This window comes from Falco cherrug, chromosome 1 (genome assembly GCF_023634085.1).
Source record: "Falco cherrug isolate bFalChe1 chromosome 1, bFalChe1.pri, whole genome shotgun sequence".
NCBI classification, from domain to species: Eukaryota; Metazoa; Chordata; class Aves; order Falconiformes; family Falconidae; genus Falco; species Falco cherrug.
The window spans coordinates 23,668,923-23,685,468 of record NC_073697.1 but is presented as its reverse complement, the minus strand read 5'-3'; the positions used below and the strand labels follow the sequence as shown (position 1 = coordinate 23,685,468).

The 16,546-nt window shown below is 54.2% G+C and overlaps 1 protein-coding gene across 1 annotated transcript; it reads left to right on the top strand.

Annotated features, from left to right (window-relative positions):
• The first annotated feature begins 706 nt into the window (after positions 1 to 706).
• PARM1 (prostate androgen-regulated mucin-like protein 1) lies at positions 707 to 16,122 on the top strand. The gene is made up of 4 exons (XM_055700835.1): positions 707 to 846; positions 11,754 to 12,464; positions 13,208 to 13,286; positions 13,899 to 16,122. The coding sequence occupies exons 1-4, from the start codon at positions 798 to 800 to the stop codon at positions 13,981 to 13,983; spliced, it is 924 nt and encodes a 307-aa protein (XP_055556810.1). The 5' UTR covers positions 707 to 797; the 3' UTR covers positions 13,984 to 16,122.
• Positions 16,123 to 16,546: the final 424 nt, after the last annotated feature.

Below are 16,546 nucleotides of genomic sequence, written 5' to 3'. Positions count from 1 at the left end.
CATAACCCCGTTAAAGACAGCCTGGCCGCGGCCTGGGCTTGCTGACATCCTTGTCCATCATGAGCCTGCAAAAGCCTGGAGAAGATGAGCTTGGCCTGAGAACATTCCATCCGCAGCAAAGCGCTTTCCAGAAGGAAAGGCATAAAAAATGGCACTTGTATCTTGCTGTGCCACAGGCATCTCCTGGCTGGGTGCTTCGGGCACCGGGAGCTGCTTTTAGGGAGCCGTTCGTGCCGTGGAAAGGCAGGGCGCTGGCTGCCTGTGTCCCCTTGATGCATGTACCTGGGGTGCCCCCCGGACCCCCTGATGTGATGCTGAGCAGTGAGGGCAGGCAGCGCAACCCCATCCAGCCATGGCAGGAGGGGGCCTCTGTCCCCCGACCCCCGAGAGCAGAGGGATGCCCTGGCAAGGTGCATTAATTTCTTTACAACCGTTAAGTTGTACCCAGGCAGGAGCCGGCGTGGCCCTGGGAAGGCACGGGGCACAGCGGGCACCCGAGCACCCGGCTCCGTGATGCTCCGGTGCGGTGCTCAGCACCCAGCCCCGCTGCTGGGGGCCCAGTTGCCCCCCCCGGGGCAGGCACCCAGCCCCAGTGCCCCCCACGCCGGGGCAGGCACCCAGCCCCAGCGGCCGCCCCAGCCCCTCGCCGCTGCCGCAGCCGCCCCTCCCGCCGGTGCCCGGTGCCGGCAGGTGCCGCTGTCCGCCCGGGGCCGCTGCCGGAGCGGGGCGGCGGCGGGGGCCGGAGCGGGGCCGGCCGGGGCGTCCCTCCCGCCGCGGCTGCCAGCGCCGCCGGCACCATGGGCTGCTGCTGCCGCCTCCTCCTCGCCCTCCTCCTCCTCCCGGCAGGTAAGCGCCCACCGCTGCACCGGGCTGGGGGGGGGGGGGGCGGGTGGGGTGTGTACCGGTACCGGGGAGCCCCGCGGGTGGGCTGGGAGCCGTGCGTGGGGGTGGGAGGGCAGACCCCCCCCCTTGCCGGGGACAGCCCGGCTCCCTGGCGGCAGAGGCAGGATGCCCGGGGACGGGCTCCACACAGCCGGCACCCCCACTGCTCCCAACCGCAGCCCCGACACCCGTGGGGCCAGGCGAGAGGGGCTCTGCCCCTCTTTTCCTCGACCCCTGCCCCACAGAGGGGTCCCTGGCTGGCCTGAAGCCGGGGTGCAGCAGGACAACTTCAGGGGACCGCCAGCAGCTCCTTGGTGGCAGCCCCCCACCCGGGCTGGCACAACCCCCCCAGCCTCGCACCCCCCTTCCCAGCACGGTCACTGCTTTGAAGCAGCTTTTATCACTCGCCCCAGCCTTGAGCAGATGCTTCTGCACACCCAGCGCCTGGTGCTTTTCCAACCAGCCAAAGGCATCTCCCTCCACCTGCCCCCCGGCAATTTCATGCCCCCATTTCATAGAAACGCCCCGATTTGACATTTTTCCCCCCACTACAACAGTCAGAGGAGACAGTTCGGTCCCCGGCCAGCCCAACAGTGAGGACTTTCAAATGACAGCAGGCACAGGTTATCCCTCTGTCCAAACTGGGTTTTTAATAAACACCACAAAGAGCTGCTTGATCAGAAACATGAAAAGCACACTTGCATAACCAAGCGACGGGGACGTGCACAAGGAAAAACACACTGGGCAAAGCTGCTGTGAAACTGCCACCAGCATGCAGCAGCGCGAGGGGCAAGGCTGGGCGAGGTTTTGAGCTCCCTGTGGAAACCCACAGCCAGCAGCCGCGGTCCCACACCGGCAGCTGGGGAGGTCACATCTGTGGGGACAGCAAAGCATCATCCTGGACCACATCACCTTGTGGGAGACCTTCCCCTGTTCAGTGACCCCACTGGTGCAAGAGGAGGGAGAACCAGCTAAATCCTTCTCCTTGGGAAAGGGGAGTTTGCCAATATGCTCTTCTTTCTGTACTTTCCAAACAAGCGCATTTGGGAGGGATGGGGATGAACCTACATTTTGCTCCGCAGGGATGCTGGGGATGCTGCTCACCTCCTTTGCGGGCTTCTGCCTGGCCCCGATTCAGCCGCCGCCTTGGCGAGTGGCTCCAGAGCAGCCAGCCGCTGCTGGGAGTCAGCCCTCAGCCACTTTGGGGTTGGGAGGCGGGTTTTTCCCAGTGCCTGGGCCAAACCCGAAGCTGTTCCCACGACCATCCCTCTCTAAAGCACCAATGCTTGGCAGAAAAGCCAGGAAATATTTCCCTGGAGTACAGTCCCGCAGCTCTCGGGCTGCTCCCAAACACCCCCAAAGCCCCAGATCTTTCGGGTACTTTCTACAACTTTTTTGTCCCATCAAAATAACACTTAAAGATATGTATTTATCACCCATGAGAAAAAAAAAAAAAAAGCATGATTTAAATACGTTTCAAGCTCATTCTTTGGGGCTTAGTGATAAAGAGGACGTCACTGGGTAGGAGTAATACAGGGCTGAGCTTTGCCTGGCCACATAATGAAATAATGGCAACTTGCACAAGGAAGTTTTTATCCTGTTATTACTTCTTACTCGGGATGTAAATTCAAACCTGCTTTGCTTTCCTGAAGTGATGCCCAGCCCCATACGCACACCTGGTCGCCGCAGCCCCAAGCCTGCTCTCCCATATAGCAATTCACCCTGCTCCAGTGGCTGAGGCATTTTAACGTCCCTGCAAAAGGGACCTTTCAGCTTTAAAGGCTTTGGGTGCTTCTGCAAGGAGCTTCCAGGGGGGAAAAGCTGCTTTTTGGGGGCACCACAGGCTGTTTTCAGCACTCCTGGCCCCACTCACCTCTATGTGAGCTGGAGCACAGGGGAGATGGGTAGTTAATTATTCACTCCCAGCCTAAACAAGCAAGCAACAGCTTCAGCTTCTAATCCCAAAGGATGCTCAAAACCCCCTCTGCTGAACCCAACTGCTTCCCCTCTTGGGGCAGGCTGGGATGGGGCTGGTGCATGTTTAAAGCTGCACCTAGAAGCCGTAATTAGCAGCCAGCCAGGAAAATTAACTGGTGTTTGTTCACTTGGGCAGAACTGCTGTTTGCAACACACCTGGGCAGCTCAAGAGCCATATCAAAGATATCTGCCCGGGAAAATGCATTTTGAGGGGGTCCTAGCCCAACTGCACAGGCAGGTCTCTCTGCCAGCCTCCCAGCCCAAGGAGCTGACACGGCTCCTCCTCTGGTGGTGCAACATCCCAGGGAAATAAGCACAGCATACGCATATTTGCGCATTTCAGAAATATAACATGTGATATCTAAAGTATTTTTTTATTTATATCAAGCAAAAATAATTTTAGGAAGAAGCTGGTGCTGCAAACTCTTGCTCTTAATAAGGGCAGAAGGCGGCACCAAGAGGAACAGTTCCCACGCTGCCCAGCAGCCTCCTTAGGCCCAGCAATTGGCTAACGCCACCAAGGCAGGTGACCGCCTGCCAGCACACCCCACCCCAAGGGGGACAGAGGGCCCTGCCAGTCAGGGGTTCTCCAGGAACGCAGAGGCCTTCCACCCCAGGTCCTCAGCAGACACCTCTGGCTGCATGGGTTGACCCGTAGCCACAGGTTGCTTTGTCACTCAGCAGGAGAAAAACCTCTGAAGGCTCCTCTTCACCTCCTTCTCTGCTATAATATCATTGCAACTTCAGGATCAAGTGCTTCATGAGTTGAATAATTAAGCAACGCTTAGCTTTGTGGAGGGAAACATCATGTTTTCTTTGCACAGAGGGTGGTGTGGCCACCCAGCCCTGCAGCTGCTGTGAAGGGTAGGTTTGCTGGGCACCCAACAGCCCTTGTTGCTGGGTTTGGCCATGCCGGGAGATGGTTGCCTGAGAAGGACTTGGTCACTCACCCCAGGCAAGGAAGAGCTGGTCATAGGGACCATGCAACATGCAGGCAACTGCCTTTATTTTAAAAGTCAGCATTAGCATTTTTCTCTGGGAAGAGCGGTGACTGCAGGGTGGTGAAGCTGTCCACCTGGTTCCTCAAGAGCCATCTGCTTGCAACAGCTTTCCTCAGGGTTTGAAGAGCGTGCAAGAGTGAGCCAGGGCTCCTCCACACTGGCTCCTTACTCCCATGCAATAGGAGCAGCATCTGCTGCTCCCAAACCAGGTTGTGACCCACCAGCCAGCAAAGACCTCACCTGGAGCCTCTCCTCTCTGGCTTGCCCAAAGCCCCCGCCTTGACGCGTTTGGGCGTGGGGATTTTGCTCTTGCCTTTCACAAGAGGCAGGCCAGGCATCCGCAGGAGATGCTGGTACAGCCCCTACATCCAGGGGGTTGATACAGGTGGATTTGCTCAGTAGCAACTCTCTGGTGGAGGGCTGCATCCTCAAGGAGGGCTGCCAAGGGACATCCCCAGGGTGCCCTGGCCAGCTGCATGTTTGGGACAGCCTCTCCCTCAGGGATGGGGCCTCTGGATGGCGAGGGACACGTGGAGACAGCACAAAGATTTCCATTGCCACGCTGTTCCTCTTAGCTACGGAAAGCTTTAGGCTTCAGAGCAATTAGACCTAGACCACTTAACGACCATGCAAAACCAATCACACAGGAAGCCAGTACAGCTCAGCAGTAAATCAGAGCAACTGCTAATTTATTTGGTCTGACAGCCTTGGCTTCTTTACGCCATTATCAGATAGCTTTGCCTTTTACCTGTTGATGTTTCTGGCCCCTGGTGTTCTCACTTGGGTTCTTCCTCCTCTCGCAACCGGTTTTATACCCTCACCCACACAACCTGCCATCGGAAAGCTGGCAACAGCAGGAGCCAAGCAAGCAGCAGCGCATCACCCAGGGGTGGTCCTGCTAGTATTAGAGGTCACCAGCATGCACATGCAGTGCCGGAGCTTTGCTACAGACCTGGAGCCACCACAGTGGCCCTGGTTTACTTATGGAAGCTTGACAGCAGCCAGACATGTCCCCAGGATTTACCATTTCCCGGTACCAACCCTGCTGGATGTTGCCTCTGGGATGGCGTGGAAAGCTCGTTGGTGTGCAGAGCTGCCCCTAGACCACCCCATCATCCTTATTTATTGGGGATAACACGGCAGGGCTCTGCAACAGTGCCCTAGAAGCACAGAGGCAGAAGCTCAAAGCCCAAGACAACGACCACATCCTCCCTCTTACTTCTGCCATACCAGTACAGAGCTCAATCAGAGCCTTATTTACTGCAGCCAGGGCCCTCCAACCAGCGAAGAGGGAGGTGAACACCAAAGCCTAAATTACATAGCGACAGAAAAGGTGAGGCAGCCCCGTGCTGAGCAGCTTGAAAAACAAGTTGAACCCAAAGCAAAAACCAGTTTTATTTAGCCTCAGCCACAACAAGGAGACCTTTTGCCGTCCACAGTCAGATGCTAGCAGTTCTATTGCTAAGAAGCAACAGCACAATCGCACCTGAGCACGAACAAGGGGGAAGGGAACTGCAGAATAACAGCACAAGGTATGGGAATCCCCAGCTACAGAAACCAAAGCCAAGCCAACAAGGTCATGAACAGGAAGTCCTCACCCTATATTTAAACATAAATTGTTTTACTGCTCTGCATCATTTAACCTGGTAATAAACCAACGCATACTGCAGGACCAGAGCAGGCAGGGATGCTCTATCATCATTACACGGTGAGAAGCAGCATAAGAAATGACCTGTAGAAGGTCAAAGAAGATTGTGCACCATCAAACACATCATCCAGAGTGAGCCACACCAGCTTACCTTAGCCTTTAGGGTCCGGTTACTCCTCTAAAAACGTTGAAAGAGAACCTCACTCCATGCACATGCTTTCCTCCCCTAATACCATCATTTATAAATCATCATCCATAACACTTTTCCCAGCAATACTGTACAGAAAGGACACAGCTCCAGCCACCAGCTTTTATGCTGGAGCCCCAGCTGCGCTAACAGCCCCTGAGCACCCCAACAAGCCTCTCCTGGGACCCCCGATCCACGCACCCTCTGCCGACAGGGTCAGGACCTTCACTGAAGCTCAGGCTTCAGCTTTTTGTCTTAGCTGTCTGGGGGTGGTGGTGTACATACACACATACATACAGGCTGTATGTCCCTGTAGTGCCGGGTGGTACTTAGATCTGTGTTGTGTGTAAGTTGTCTCTAACCTGTTCATCTTTAACATTCTGATGCTGCTTCTAATTATCTCCTGTGTTGACCCCAGACAATGTATTTCCTTATCTTGAGCAGAGGATGAGGCTCTATCAGCATCCTTCTTTGCCTACTCTGCCTAGATCTTGTGGGTCTATGGTGAAATTAATAGGGAATTTTGCTTTAAGGAGTAGTATGGTCCTTAGTCTATAGCTTAGGTGTGGCCTTAGTCATATGCCTTTGTTAGTGCCTGCCCCAGAAGCAGCTGCTGAGCTGGCACGGAAAGTGGTACCTGACCTTGCTGCACCAGCACAGCATGCTGTGGGTGCTCCACAGACCTTCTGGTTGCAGTGGCTTAGTCTCCTTCTGTTGCTTTCTCTTGTTCAGAAAGGGTGGTTTGGTTCCTCGTGCAAGTACAGTCAGGGCAAGCTGCTGGGAGGGAGGCAAAAATAATATTCATGGTGCAGAAACTTTTATTATCCCTGAGACCTCGGCTGCTAGAGGAGCATCACCTCCTGCAGCTGGGGTACGGGTGCCTTAGTTAATTCAGGCTGAGAGTAGGCATGTGGCGTGTGGGTGAGGTCATGTGGACCTTCTGGTAGTTACATCAGATGTGATGAGTCATAAAGTGAAGCTCGTTAAAAGCTCCATCTCTGCTTTATCAGTGGATGTTTGTTTGCTGTGGCACGGCTGCTCCATCTGATGTCATTCACTTGGGCTGGAGATGTTCCCTTGGTTTTTATGCCATCTTTCAGCTGGCAGAACAATTTAAAAGGTTGCTGCAATTGCTTCTGGAGTACCTCAGAAATGCATTGCTGGGGAGGCTGCCAGCCAGGTCCGGCAGCTGCTTCCCGAGCAGAGCACGAGTGTTCAACTCCTGCCAGGGTGAGACCCCCACCTCTGTGGTGCTCGCAGAAGCCAGAAGAGCACGCAGGTAGCAGAAGGAGGTAACCCATCAGGTGGGAGCGTCATGCCTTGGGGTGGCAGGTGATCAGGGTTAGTAATCCCTAAGAGTGAGATATTTGAATTATAGGGGTTTGGGTTTTTCTTTTTCTTGGCTGTTTTCCATACTCCTAGGGAAGGCAATCTAGAAGAAGGACCTTTGGAAGCTCCTGTGGGGTGGCAAAGTGTGACACCGCTGTTTTCCTTGTCCTGGCAGTCCCCTGCCTGTCTGCTCTGAGCTGGATTCTAGCAGGGTGCTCAACTGCCTTAAGTGAATTAGATGGGCAAATTCCTCAGGGCTGAGCTATCCTCAGTATCCTTTCACAGCTAACATCCTTTGGTCCCTCTGACAAACCCATGTTTGAAGATTTTTTTAGCCTTTGAAGTCATGTGGTCCTAAAAGAAGTTTTCTAGTGTGGTTTTTTTTTTTTGTCCCTTATTCCAGCGCACTGCTCTGGTTCCTGCTCACAGCTGCAACTCCTACAGACCAGGTGCTGGTAAAAGAAGAAAACCCCCACCTTGGCTTTTCTTTTCCTTTCTGGATGTGTTGGTAGATGACTGGGCTTGCTGGGTGCTCTTCTGGCCACCCAGCTCTGCGGGGACAGGCAGCACCCACCTGTGGGGCAGCCTGTCCAGGAGCTGGGTGCAGTGGCGTGAGGATGCGTGGAGCTATCAGCCAAGGGGGTCCTCAGCCATGTCCTTTTTCTCCCCCTCATCCTAACCCGGTTCAGAAGCAGCCTGCGTTGCCTCCAGGGTCCCAGCTGGGCTTTTGCTGTTGCGCGCAGGGGCACAGCCTGTATGTGGGGGGGTGATGTGCTGTGGGTGAGAGCCGGGTCCCAGATAACCTGATGGAGATGGTGGCTCGGGGGGAGGAACAAGAGCATAGCAGAGGGCTGGCACAGGCAGGGCTTGCTAGCGGAGGTTAATGCAGCCCAATCGACCTGGAAACCAAAGCTTGGCTGGCAAAGATGCTGCAGGAGCAGGGGGAGATGGGGAAAGCCAGGGCTGAGCTGAGCAGTGAGCTGCCTTCGGCTGCACTTGCTCCCTTGGGAAATGTTCCTGTGACCTGTGACCTGCTTGGCTGGGAGCGCTCAGCCAGTGGCCAAGGATTGTTCCTGCAGCCGGTTTTGGCTCGCCCTCTGAATGTATACCCTTTAGATATTATCGGAAACTTCCTGACTCATCCCAGCTGGCAGTATAGCCAGCTTTTGAAGGTCCCTGTTGGTTTGCCTCCAAAGTTCAAGCAGATCATGAGCTCTGCTGACCCCAAAGCACAAGCAAGCAATGTGGGGTACCAGGATGGCTTTGCAGAGAGGTGGCAAGCTGCCTGTGTCCCAGAGAGACTGGAAGCACCTACATTTAGAGAGGTAATAAACTGTCCAGGTGCTACCAGCCCTGGGATGCTTCTGCTGTGCTTGATGGAAAGTGCGACACGCTATGGGCTGCAGGCTCTGCTATGTGTTGAAGTGGCACATCTGAGCCAAGGTGTGATGGAGAAAGGGTTATTTTACCAAAATACGTGGGTGTTGCACCCTGATCTGAAGAGCACCAAGGGTGAAGGGATGCTCAGTTGGGGTTTCAGCATTTCTAGTGCCCTCAGTTTCCACATAGCAGCTGATTTCTGCCCTGGATTAGCCATCTCCAGTGCAAACCTCTTAAAACACCCAAGTGTTGTGCTCAGGGCATGCATGAGCTGTGAGCTCCTTTTGGCAATGCCGTGTCAGGTCAGCTGGGCACCTCCCTCACATCGCTGCTGACTGGTGTAGATTGGGGCAGGGGGGGAAATTAGCCCAACATCCGAGGTCAGAAGTGCTGGGCCAGAGTACCTGGGTTCTTCACTCATGCCTTGATATCTACTTGTATTGCTGATACGCCTTTCCATCCATGCATCTCCAAAGCAGACCCTCTGCTCTCTGGCAGAGACCTCTTGCAGAAGGCCCATGGTGTTAAATCTTTGAGAAAGACTCTGTTGCCCGATGTTCCTCATGAATCCAGCCAGGGATTTCATGTCCCACCCTTGGCCATGAAAACCAGCGGGCTGTGCTGTCCTGAGCTTGTGGGTGATGGCACCTTTGGCTCCTGTGATGGGGGAGGTTGTGGGCTAACGTGCTCGAAGTGGCACTTGTACCTTCTTTCTTTTAAAAAAGGCGATGCAGTTTCAGCAGCCTCCCTTCTTTGTACTCTGCCACTCAAACAAGCGTGTTGGGAAGACTGTATGGGGATACTCCAACCTGGTCAAGAAAGGGCAAGGGGAGGTGTCGGTGTAAAAATGAAAAGGGCACAAATCAACCACATGAACCTCAGTATCATTGAAGAGGCAGGTTCTTGCATCTTGTTTCTGGCCACTGCAAGTGATGTACCAAATGGTGCGGGTCCCTGGAGGGTGCTCTGGTGCTCTGGACGTCCCACCCCCCTGGCATGGGACCTGCCACTTGCTGCCTGTGGTCCATCAGCCTGGAGAGCTATGCAAGAGTATGGAGCAGCACAGGGGGGAATATCTGGTTTTATGGTGTTGCAGTGTCTGAACTGATCGAGGGAGCCACCAGCCTCTGCAGGAGAAAGGGAATGGGATGCATGGGGACCCATCAGGTTTGTCGGATGGAGCCAGTGCTGTGGGCGGGCTTTGTCCTGGGGAGATGCTGTGGGTGAAGCCAAGCTGTGAAAACCAGTGCGTTCATCCGAACTAGCGGCTTTTCAGCTGGGGATTATGACAGTATTGCAGCTCAAGTTCACATGCCAGTAACTCCCAGGTATTCACCAGGAAGCCTGAGATGTAAACATCTTGGGATAAGGAAACCTCAGAGTGCCCTGTTGACAGCAGAAGCTTTGTGGGAGCCTGGTATGTTTTGAAAAGCTGGGAAGGAGGAGATGGGATGCCTGGGTGCTTCCCCGCTGCTGTGGCAGGGCTGGCTATGGAAACCATAGGTGCTGAGCTAGGTGGCTTGTTTGGTAACCAGACTCCAGCTTGTCATCCATCTCCTCTTCCTTATCCCAAGGTCTATCTGCCTTGCGCCTCAGCAGACAGAGAGCCTGAGGAGCATGAAAGTTCCGAGGCATCTCCAGGTGCCTGTTGCTGGGAGAAGAGCACCCATGGCCTCAGTCCCACCTCCTAGACTTTCCTGCCTGGGAAATGGGGTCCATCACAGCAGTATCTACAGTGCCAGGGGGAAAAAATCCTCTGGGTCAAGCATCCGATGGACTTGTGCTCCTAAATGCCTTGGGCTTTAGTAGAAGCCTCCCAGAGCTGGCTTTGAATCCCTGGCCAAGCACGTTAGCAGTGTCTAAACAGAAAATGCCTTCATGATGGATGTGCTGTGCACCCAGCACTTGCTGCAGCCAGCTGGAGGTCCTCAGCTGAGATGTCCCTTCTGCTGTCCTCCTCCACTGAAGGCGTGCAGCCTGAGCAAAGCTGTAGTAGACACCACCAGTCTTCTGTTTACCCTGGCAGCTGAAAACACCCCACACCACCGGTTGGTGAGTCCCTGCTCACCACTGCTTCATCCCACCATTTTTGCACGCGGGTGGTCTTTTCATCTCTCCTTCAGTGTGAGGTGCTGTCCGTGCCCTGGGAGCCTTGTGGCTCTCCTGGGTGCTCAGCAGTGAGGGGCTTTGCTGGAGGAACCCTGTGTTGCACAGCCCTTGCTCCCAAATGTGAGTCCTTCCCGTGCCACTGCTCCTTGGTGCAGCTTTATGCACAATGAAGAGTTGTGTGTGGGGCCAGCAACAGCTCTGTCCCATCTGCACCCATCTCTGGTGCAGGTCTGGTCCTTCCTTGCTCCCTTGGGTGTCACCTCCATGGGTGGCATTTCAGTTAGATGTTGAAGGGACAGCATTAGCTTGGTGGGTGGCTTGGTGATGGGGAGAGAACCTTTATGTACCCACCAGCGATGCCCATACGGTCTGCAAGCTCTGCTCACAAAGACCTACCATGATAGGCATCTGTGCTCTCCGTGTTCTTGTTTCTCACCTAGGTTAGCACCAAACTCCTGTCTCTGGAACAGAAGTGGGAGTTTGGCTTCAGGGTTCCCACAAAACCAGCATTTTCCTGAGGTTTTTTTTGTCCTTAGCACTCACAGAATTAGTTCATTGAGGCTTGTTTGTACTGGAGCAAGTCCTTGCTCTTCCCTATGCTGGGCTTGTGATGTTCTGGGGGTGTAAATAAATGAATGCATGAGAATAAAAATCCATCCCGATGTCACTTAGTGTTGGCATGCTCCTCCCTTGGCCCAGCTGTGCTGAGGGATCTTGCTGCTGGTGCTGGCCCAGTGCAGAGTTTAGCCCTAGAGAGCAGAAGGGGCTGGCAGGGGAGAGAAGAAAAGCCCTAGCAGCCTGCTGGTGGGGACAGGGGAAAAAATGACTCATCTGCATGCTAAGAAATGGAGACAAATGAATGAATGCACAAGGAAACGGGGGGAGAGGAGAAAGAGGCATCTTGTGTTATCATTCCCAGCTGCACGGTGGTGGTTGCTGCCGAGGAGGAGCTTGCTCCCCTGCTGCTTTGCTGGCTGCTGGGAGGAGATGCTGGGAAGATGGAGGGGGTGTTTGGGGACAGGGGGTATCCCAGCCTTGGGAAAAAAAGCTGTTGACCCATGCCAGGGCAACTGGTCTGGTTTAAACCTCACCTCTAGCTACGTATATATATTTCCCATCTCTTCATTTCAGATGGCTCTCAGCATTTTAAAAACGATAAACTTATTCCCAGCTTCATTCCCAAACCCCAAGTTGCCCCAAGGATGTCCCCATTATTAATTCCTCTTTGTCTTGCTCCTAGGACTGGGTGATGAACCCACAGCATCAGTCCTCACCCCTGCCAGGCCCCCCTTCCCCTCCGAGGGGATCCCAGCGGGGCCGGGCTCCAGGGATGCAGCTGTCCCCACGCCAACTCCTGGCCAGCCCTCGCTGCTCATGTCCACGGGACCTGCTGGAGATGGGACGTCTTCTGGGCTGGCAGAGGGAGATGGCCACAATGCCACATCAGCGGCAGCACTGTCCCCTGCTTCTGCTTCTGTCACTGTGAGCTATGCCACCACATCCACCATCACCGCAGCAGACAGCCCACCCGTAGCTTCCAACCCCAGCTTGGTGCCACCAACCTTGGAGACAGCCCCAGGTCTTCGGACAGCAAATACCGCCAGCTTGGCAGGAGGCAGGGTGGATTTGGGGACAACTCCCAGCCCCAGTGGTACAGCTGCATCCTCCTCTTCCTCCTCTTCCCTCTCCACCGGCGACCTGTACTCATCCCCTGGGACAGTCTTGTCCTCACCACCTGTCCTCATGAGCTCTGGCACCACCCAGCCACCGGCACTGACCAAGGATGTCCCTTCCTGGGGGACGCTGGCCATGGCATCAGGCCTGGCCGTGGAGCTGACATCCCCCCCAGTGACTGCAACAAGCCCTCCTGCAGCCGAGGCCACGGCCACCGGCAAAACCACCCTCTCCACTGGCATCACCATGGAAGAGGTCCCACGCGCCTTGAGCGCAGGTGAGCACCACCGCTCTCCATATGCATATGTAGAAATAATGTCAACCTCAAGGTGCTTATCTAAGAGGGGAAGACCCCCCAGATGGGAAGGGAAGAGGTAGGCAGCTTTCTGAGAGCACCATTCAGCAAAAGCTGAGCTTCCCTGGAGAAGCCTGCACCATCTGTTCCACCAGTGGAGACAGGGAGTCCTAGATCCCAAACCTCAGTTGCCCGGAGGCGTGAATAAAATCCTTAGCTGTAAATTTGAGCTGAAACATTTAAGGATGAGAGGAAACAAGTGCCTGGATGGTGGGTGCAGCCTGAGCTAGGAAGATGTAGGTTTTGCTTCTCCCTCCTGGAGACCTCATTAAGCTGATGCCAGCTTTCTCCTGTCCTCTTCCGCAAGCTCAGGTAGCTCCGAAGTGCTTCATAAGGCCAGAAAAGGGAGGGATCTGGAGGTTTTTCTGGCCTTGGCTCAGCACTAAATGCTGCCTGGTGCTGAGAGAGCATCAAGGAGCCAGGCCATAGTCCGCAAGCAAAGCCCAGCTATGGTTTATCCCAGTCCTCCTGCCCTGCCTTTACGGGAAGGGGGTTGTTACAAAAAATATAGGGATGCCCAGCATCCTCCGGAGGAGCTTTGGGAAGCGGTGAGGGAATATTCCCCCCAGGCAGAGACGGCTGGTACAGGTGTACCAGGACAGGCCGGGGTGTGGGGCTGAGACTGGGGGGGCTGAGTGCTGCCCTTTCTGTTGGACCCTCTGCAGGGAGCATCGTGGCCATAACTGTGACGGTCATCGTGGTGGTGGTGCTGGTTTTCGGGGCAGCAGCGTACCTCAAGATCAGGTAAGGCTGTTTTGGGGGCAGGGTCCTTGAGCTGTGCCCCACACCTCACCCCCCCACCTCCCCGAGGCTGCATCCCCTCTCACCACCTCAAGGGTGATGCTCAGGGGCAAAGCCCTGGGGAAATGCTGTCCCTAAGCCCAGCAGGGTGATGTGCAGACCCCAGCAAGGTTGTATTTTCTACCACGTTATATTGAAAAGCAGAATTTTTCTCCCTCATTTTACAACAGCCTCACTCAAATGCCAGAGACGCTGTTCAGCATAGTCATAACCAGTAATTATCCCTAGGGCAAGCTGCTACCACGGGTCTCACCGTGACTTAGACAATAAACAGCAGCAAGGCCCAGTGCTGAGCATCTTTAATGAGGCTTTGACAACAACTAAGATGAGCAAAGGTCTTGTTTTTAATTCCTTGACATGTCCCAGTGTGGTTTAATAGGGGCAAAATCCTGCCTGGGCTTATTTGCTGTCCTGATGCTTCCTGCTAAAATATCCCAAACCTAGTACATGCTTTTTTTTTTTGCCTTTTTTTTTTTTTTCTTCACCCCACAGTAAAATAAGTCATAAAGCACCAAAGCAAGCAGTAATGCTGGGTGGTTTGCTTTCCTCTGGCAGGCACTCCTCCTACGGCAGGCTTTTGGATGACCACGACTACGGCTCCTGGGGCAACTACAACAACCCCCTCTATGACGACTCCTAGCAGGGATGAGGAGGGAAAAAAAAAAAAAAATTCCTTAATTTATAACCGCTTCTGCAGCAGAACATCCGCTGTCGAGGAGATGCCTGGGCACTGAGCCACCGCTGCGGGCAGGATCATGGTGGGTCCGGTGGATGACAGGCAACTGGAGGGCGGGCGGGTGTGCAGCACCCACAATAAACATGAATTTTGGCCTTTGCGTAGGAAATTCTGGGTCCTGGGACATGTCGGCCACTTGGTTTGTAGGCAAGGGAACCCAAATTCCCCAGGGGGAAGGGTGGGGGGAGGATGGAGGTTCAGCCAGTCCCATGGCATCCTTTGAAATGCCTCTGCCCCACGGCTCGGGGGGGACACAGTGGGTGCTGAGCCAGGACCAGCAGTGTGCAGCAGTCTCCCGTGCTTTCACATGCCCCTTCCTCCAAAATCACCTCCCTCCATCACCCCACTACAAAATCCTTTGCCTTGCCAGGGGCCATGAGCAGTTACGGGGCTGCTCCATTGCTGCTCCCTTGCTTTTCCTGCAGGTGCTTCTGTGCAGAAGATCGTAGTTTCATTTTTTTCCATTTAATTGTGGTTTTTTCCCTCCAAACGCAGCCTGGGAGCCTGTGGGAAGATGCATTGACCACCCACACTCCTGGGTCGAGAGGTGCCCCATTTCACACATGTGGGTGCTTGCTCTGCAGCTTTATTTTTAAAACTTGGCTGCTAAAACACAGCAACGTGGGTTTTTTCATCCCCAATTTCTGCATTCAGCTACTAGAAGCAGAGGGGTGGCTGATGGCAGGGTTGGTTTGGGGAGGGGATGCTCACCCTGGCCCACATCCCCCTGCTCAGCCACTTCTGCCTCTGGCTAAATCCCCTGTCAGCGAAGAGCAAAGCCCTCTCAGTGTGGCCTTAATAAATAAATCAGCACTAAACGACACTGCAAAGGTTTGGGGCATCCCAGCAGCCCCCAGAGCTGGTCACCATCACCCCAGGGGTTGTGGACAGGCTGCTTCTCGCAGACCCTCAGCAAGATGATGGCACCACCGAGTTTCTGGAGGGGTTTTGGGGAAGGCAGCATCATCCCTGCACAGATTGGGATGCACCAGTTTGCAACGTTTTACACCCCTGTTCTCCGTTACCAACTGTTTTCTTGCATGGGGAGGGCATGAGGTTCACTGGGCATCCTCCAAGCTACTCTTTGCTGAAGGCCTGAAGCAGCAGGGCACTGCCCGCTATAGGGAGGGCAGCCGAGAAGAAGCTGCTGTTCCCTATGGGGCGCAAGCAGACAAGGCAGGAGAGGCTCAGGCCATCTCACCTGAAACGCAGGTGTCTGCTTCAGCTTATTTGGCATTGGCTGCACAGGCTGGGAAACAGGCTCTGCCGTTTGCCCTGGCTGCTAAGCGAAGTGTCCCCGGGAACATCAAAGCTTGGGGCATTTGCATGATTGCTTCCTGCAACAGATGCATCATCTCTTGATTTTCATCAAGCGAGTGTAATAAACCCAGCTGGCACCTAATAGCCACCTGAAAAGGTCAGGAGAAATGAGGACACCTCTTCCAGCTCTGCTTCCCAAAGGGAAATGCCATCATTATCCATTTCCCTTTGCCTTCTGAGCCTTGTTTAGCCTCTTCAGTAGCCCATCCTCTTGCTTCCCTTTCCATGTTAGCGCTGGTCGGGTGGCTGGACAGCAAGATGTCTGCACAGGCTTTGCCAGCACCAAGGCCACCTGCTAAGCCGTGGGTGTTGAGCTGCTCCTCCCCCGCTTCTAGTTCAAACGGTAGAAACAGAGAATAAAGAGCATTATTAGATATCATATATAAAGAACAGTCATTGCACCCTCAAACCACCAGCAGCCCGGGGAACTGCTGGGGCTGGGAGTGTATATGGGGTGAAATTTATGGCTCTGTATCCCACTCGCCTTCTTCCCTGGGATAGCAACCTGCCAGCTGCTCGCTGTTCCAGCCAGGCTCCGGAGAGATGGGATGTGTTTAGGGAGGCAGGGGGAGAGAAGGGAGCATGATGCTGAGGCATCACAGCAGTGGCACAGGCTCTGAGGGTGCTCGGGGTGAGCAAAACTCCCTCCTACCTTTCTGGCAGCCAAGAAGCAGCAAATTAGGCCACCTTGGCTAATAAAAACCACAAACTGAATAAAAAAAACCCCACTCTTCTTCTGTTTTAATAAATTTGATGGTACGGTGCTGTATTTGCCCTCCCCGAAGCCACACAGAAAAGGCTATCCCTTGCCCCTGCTGGCAAGAAGTGGTCCACCGGGGAGCCCCTCTGCTTTGCTTGGCTTTAAAACCCTCCTGAGCTACAGCTCAATATTGTCCAGCAACAGCAAAGAGCAGGCATTAAAAAAACAAAACCATCCCAAAAGTATTAAAATGTCACTCACTTTGCTCAGATGCTGCTGCATAAGTGAGGGAATAAAGGGAGAGGAAAAGCCATCACCGTTACTTAAAAAAAAAAAAAATCCCCAGGGGAATCAATTCCTTTTTCACAAAGGAGAACAGAAATCCAGTGTCATCTAATGCAGGACACTGAGTTTCTAGGAGGAAGGTTTGGCCAAGAAACTAAGCCA

Excerpts from the sequence above, each read along its gene's own strand:
- PARM1 (XM_055700835.1), top strand. The coding sequence starts at position 798 with ATGGGCTGCTGCTGCCGCCTCCTCCTCGCCCTCCTCCTCCTCCCGGCA. Across the intron at positions 12,465-13,207 it reads CCCACGCGCCTTGAGCGCAG|GGAGCATCGTGGCCATAACT; the intron begins GTGAGCACCACC and ends GACCCTCTGCAG. Across the intron at positions 13,287-13,898 it reads GCAGCGTACCTCAAGATCAG|GCACTCCTCCTACGGCAGGC; the intron begins GTAAGGCTGTTT and ends TTCCTCTGGCAG.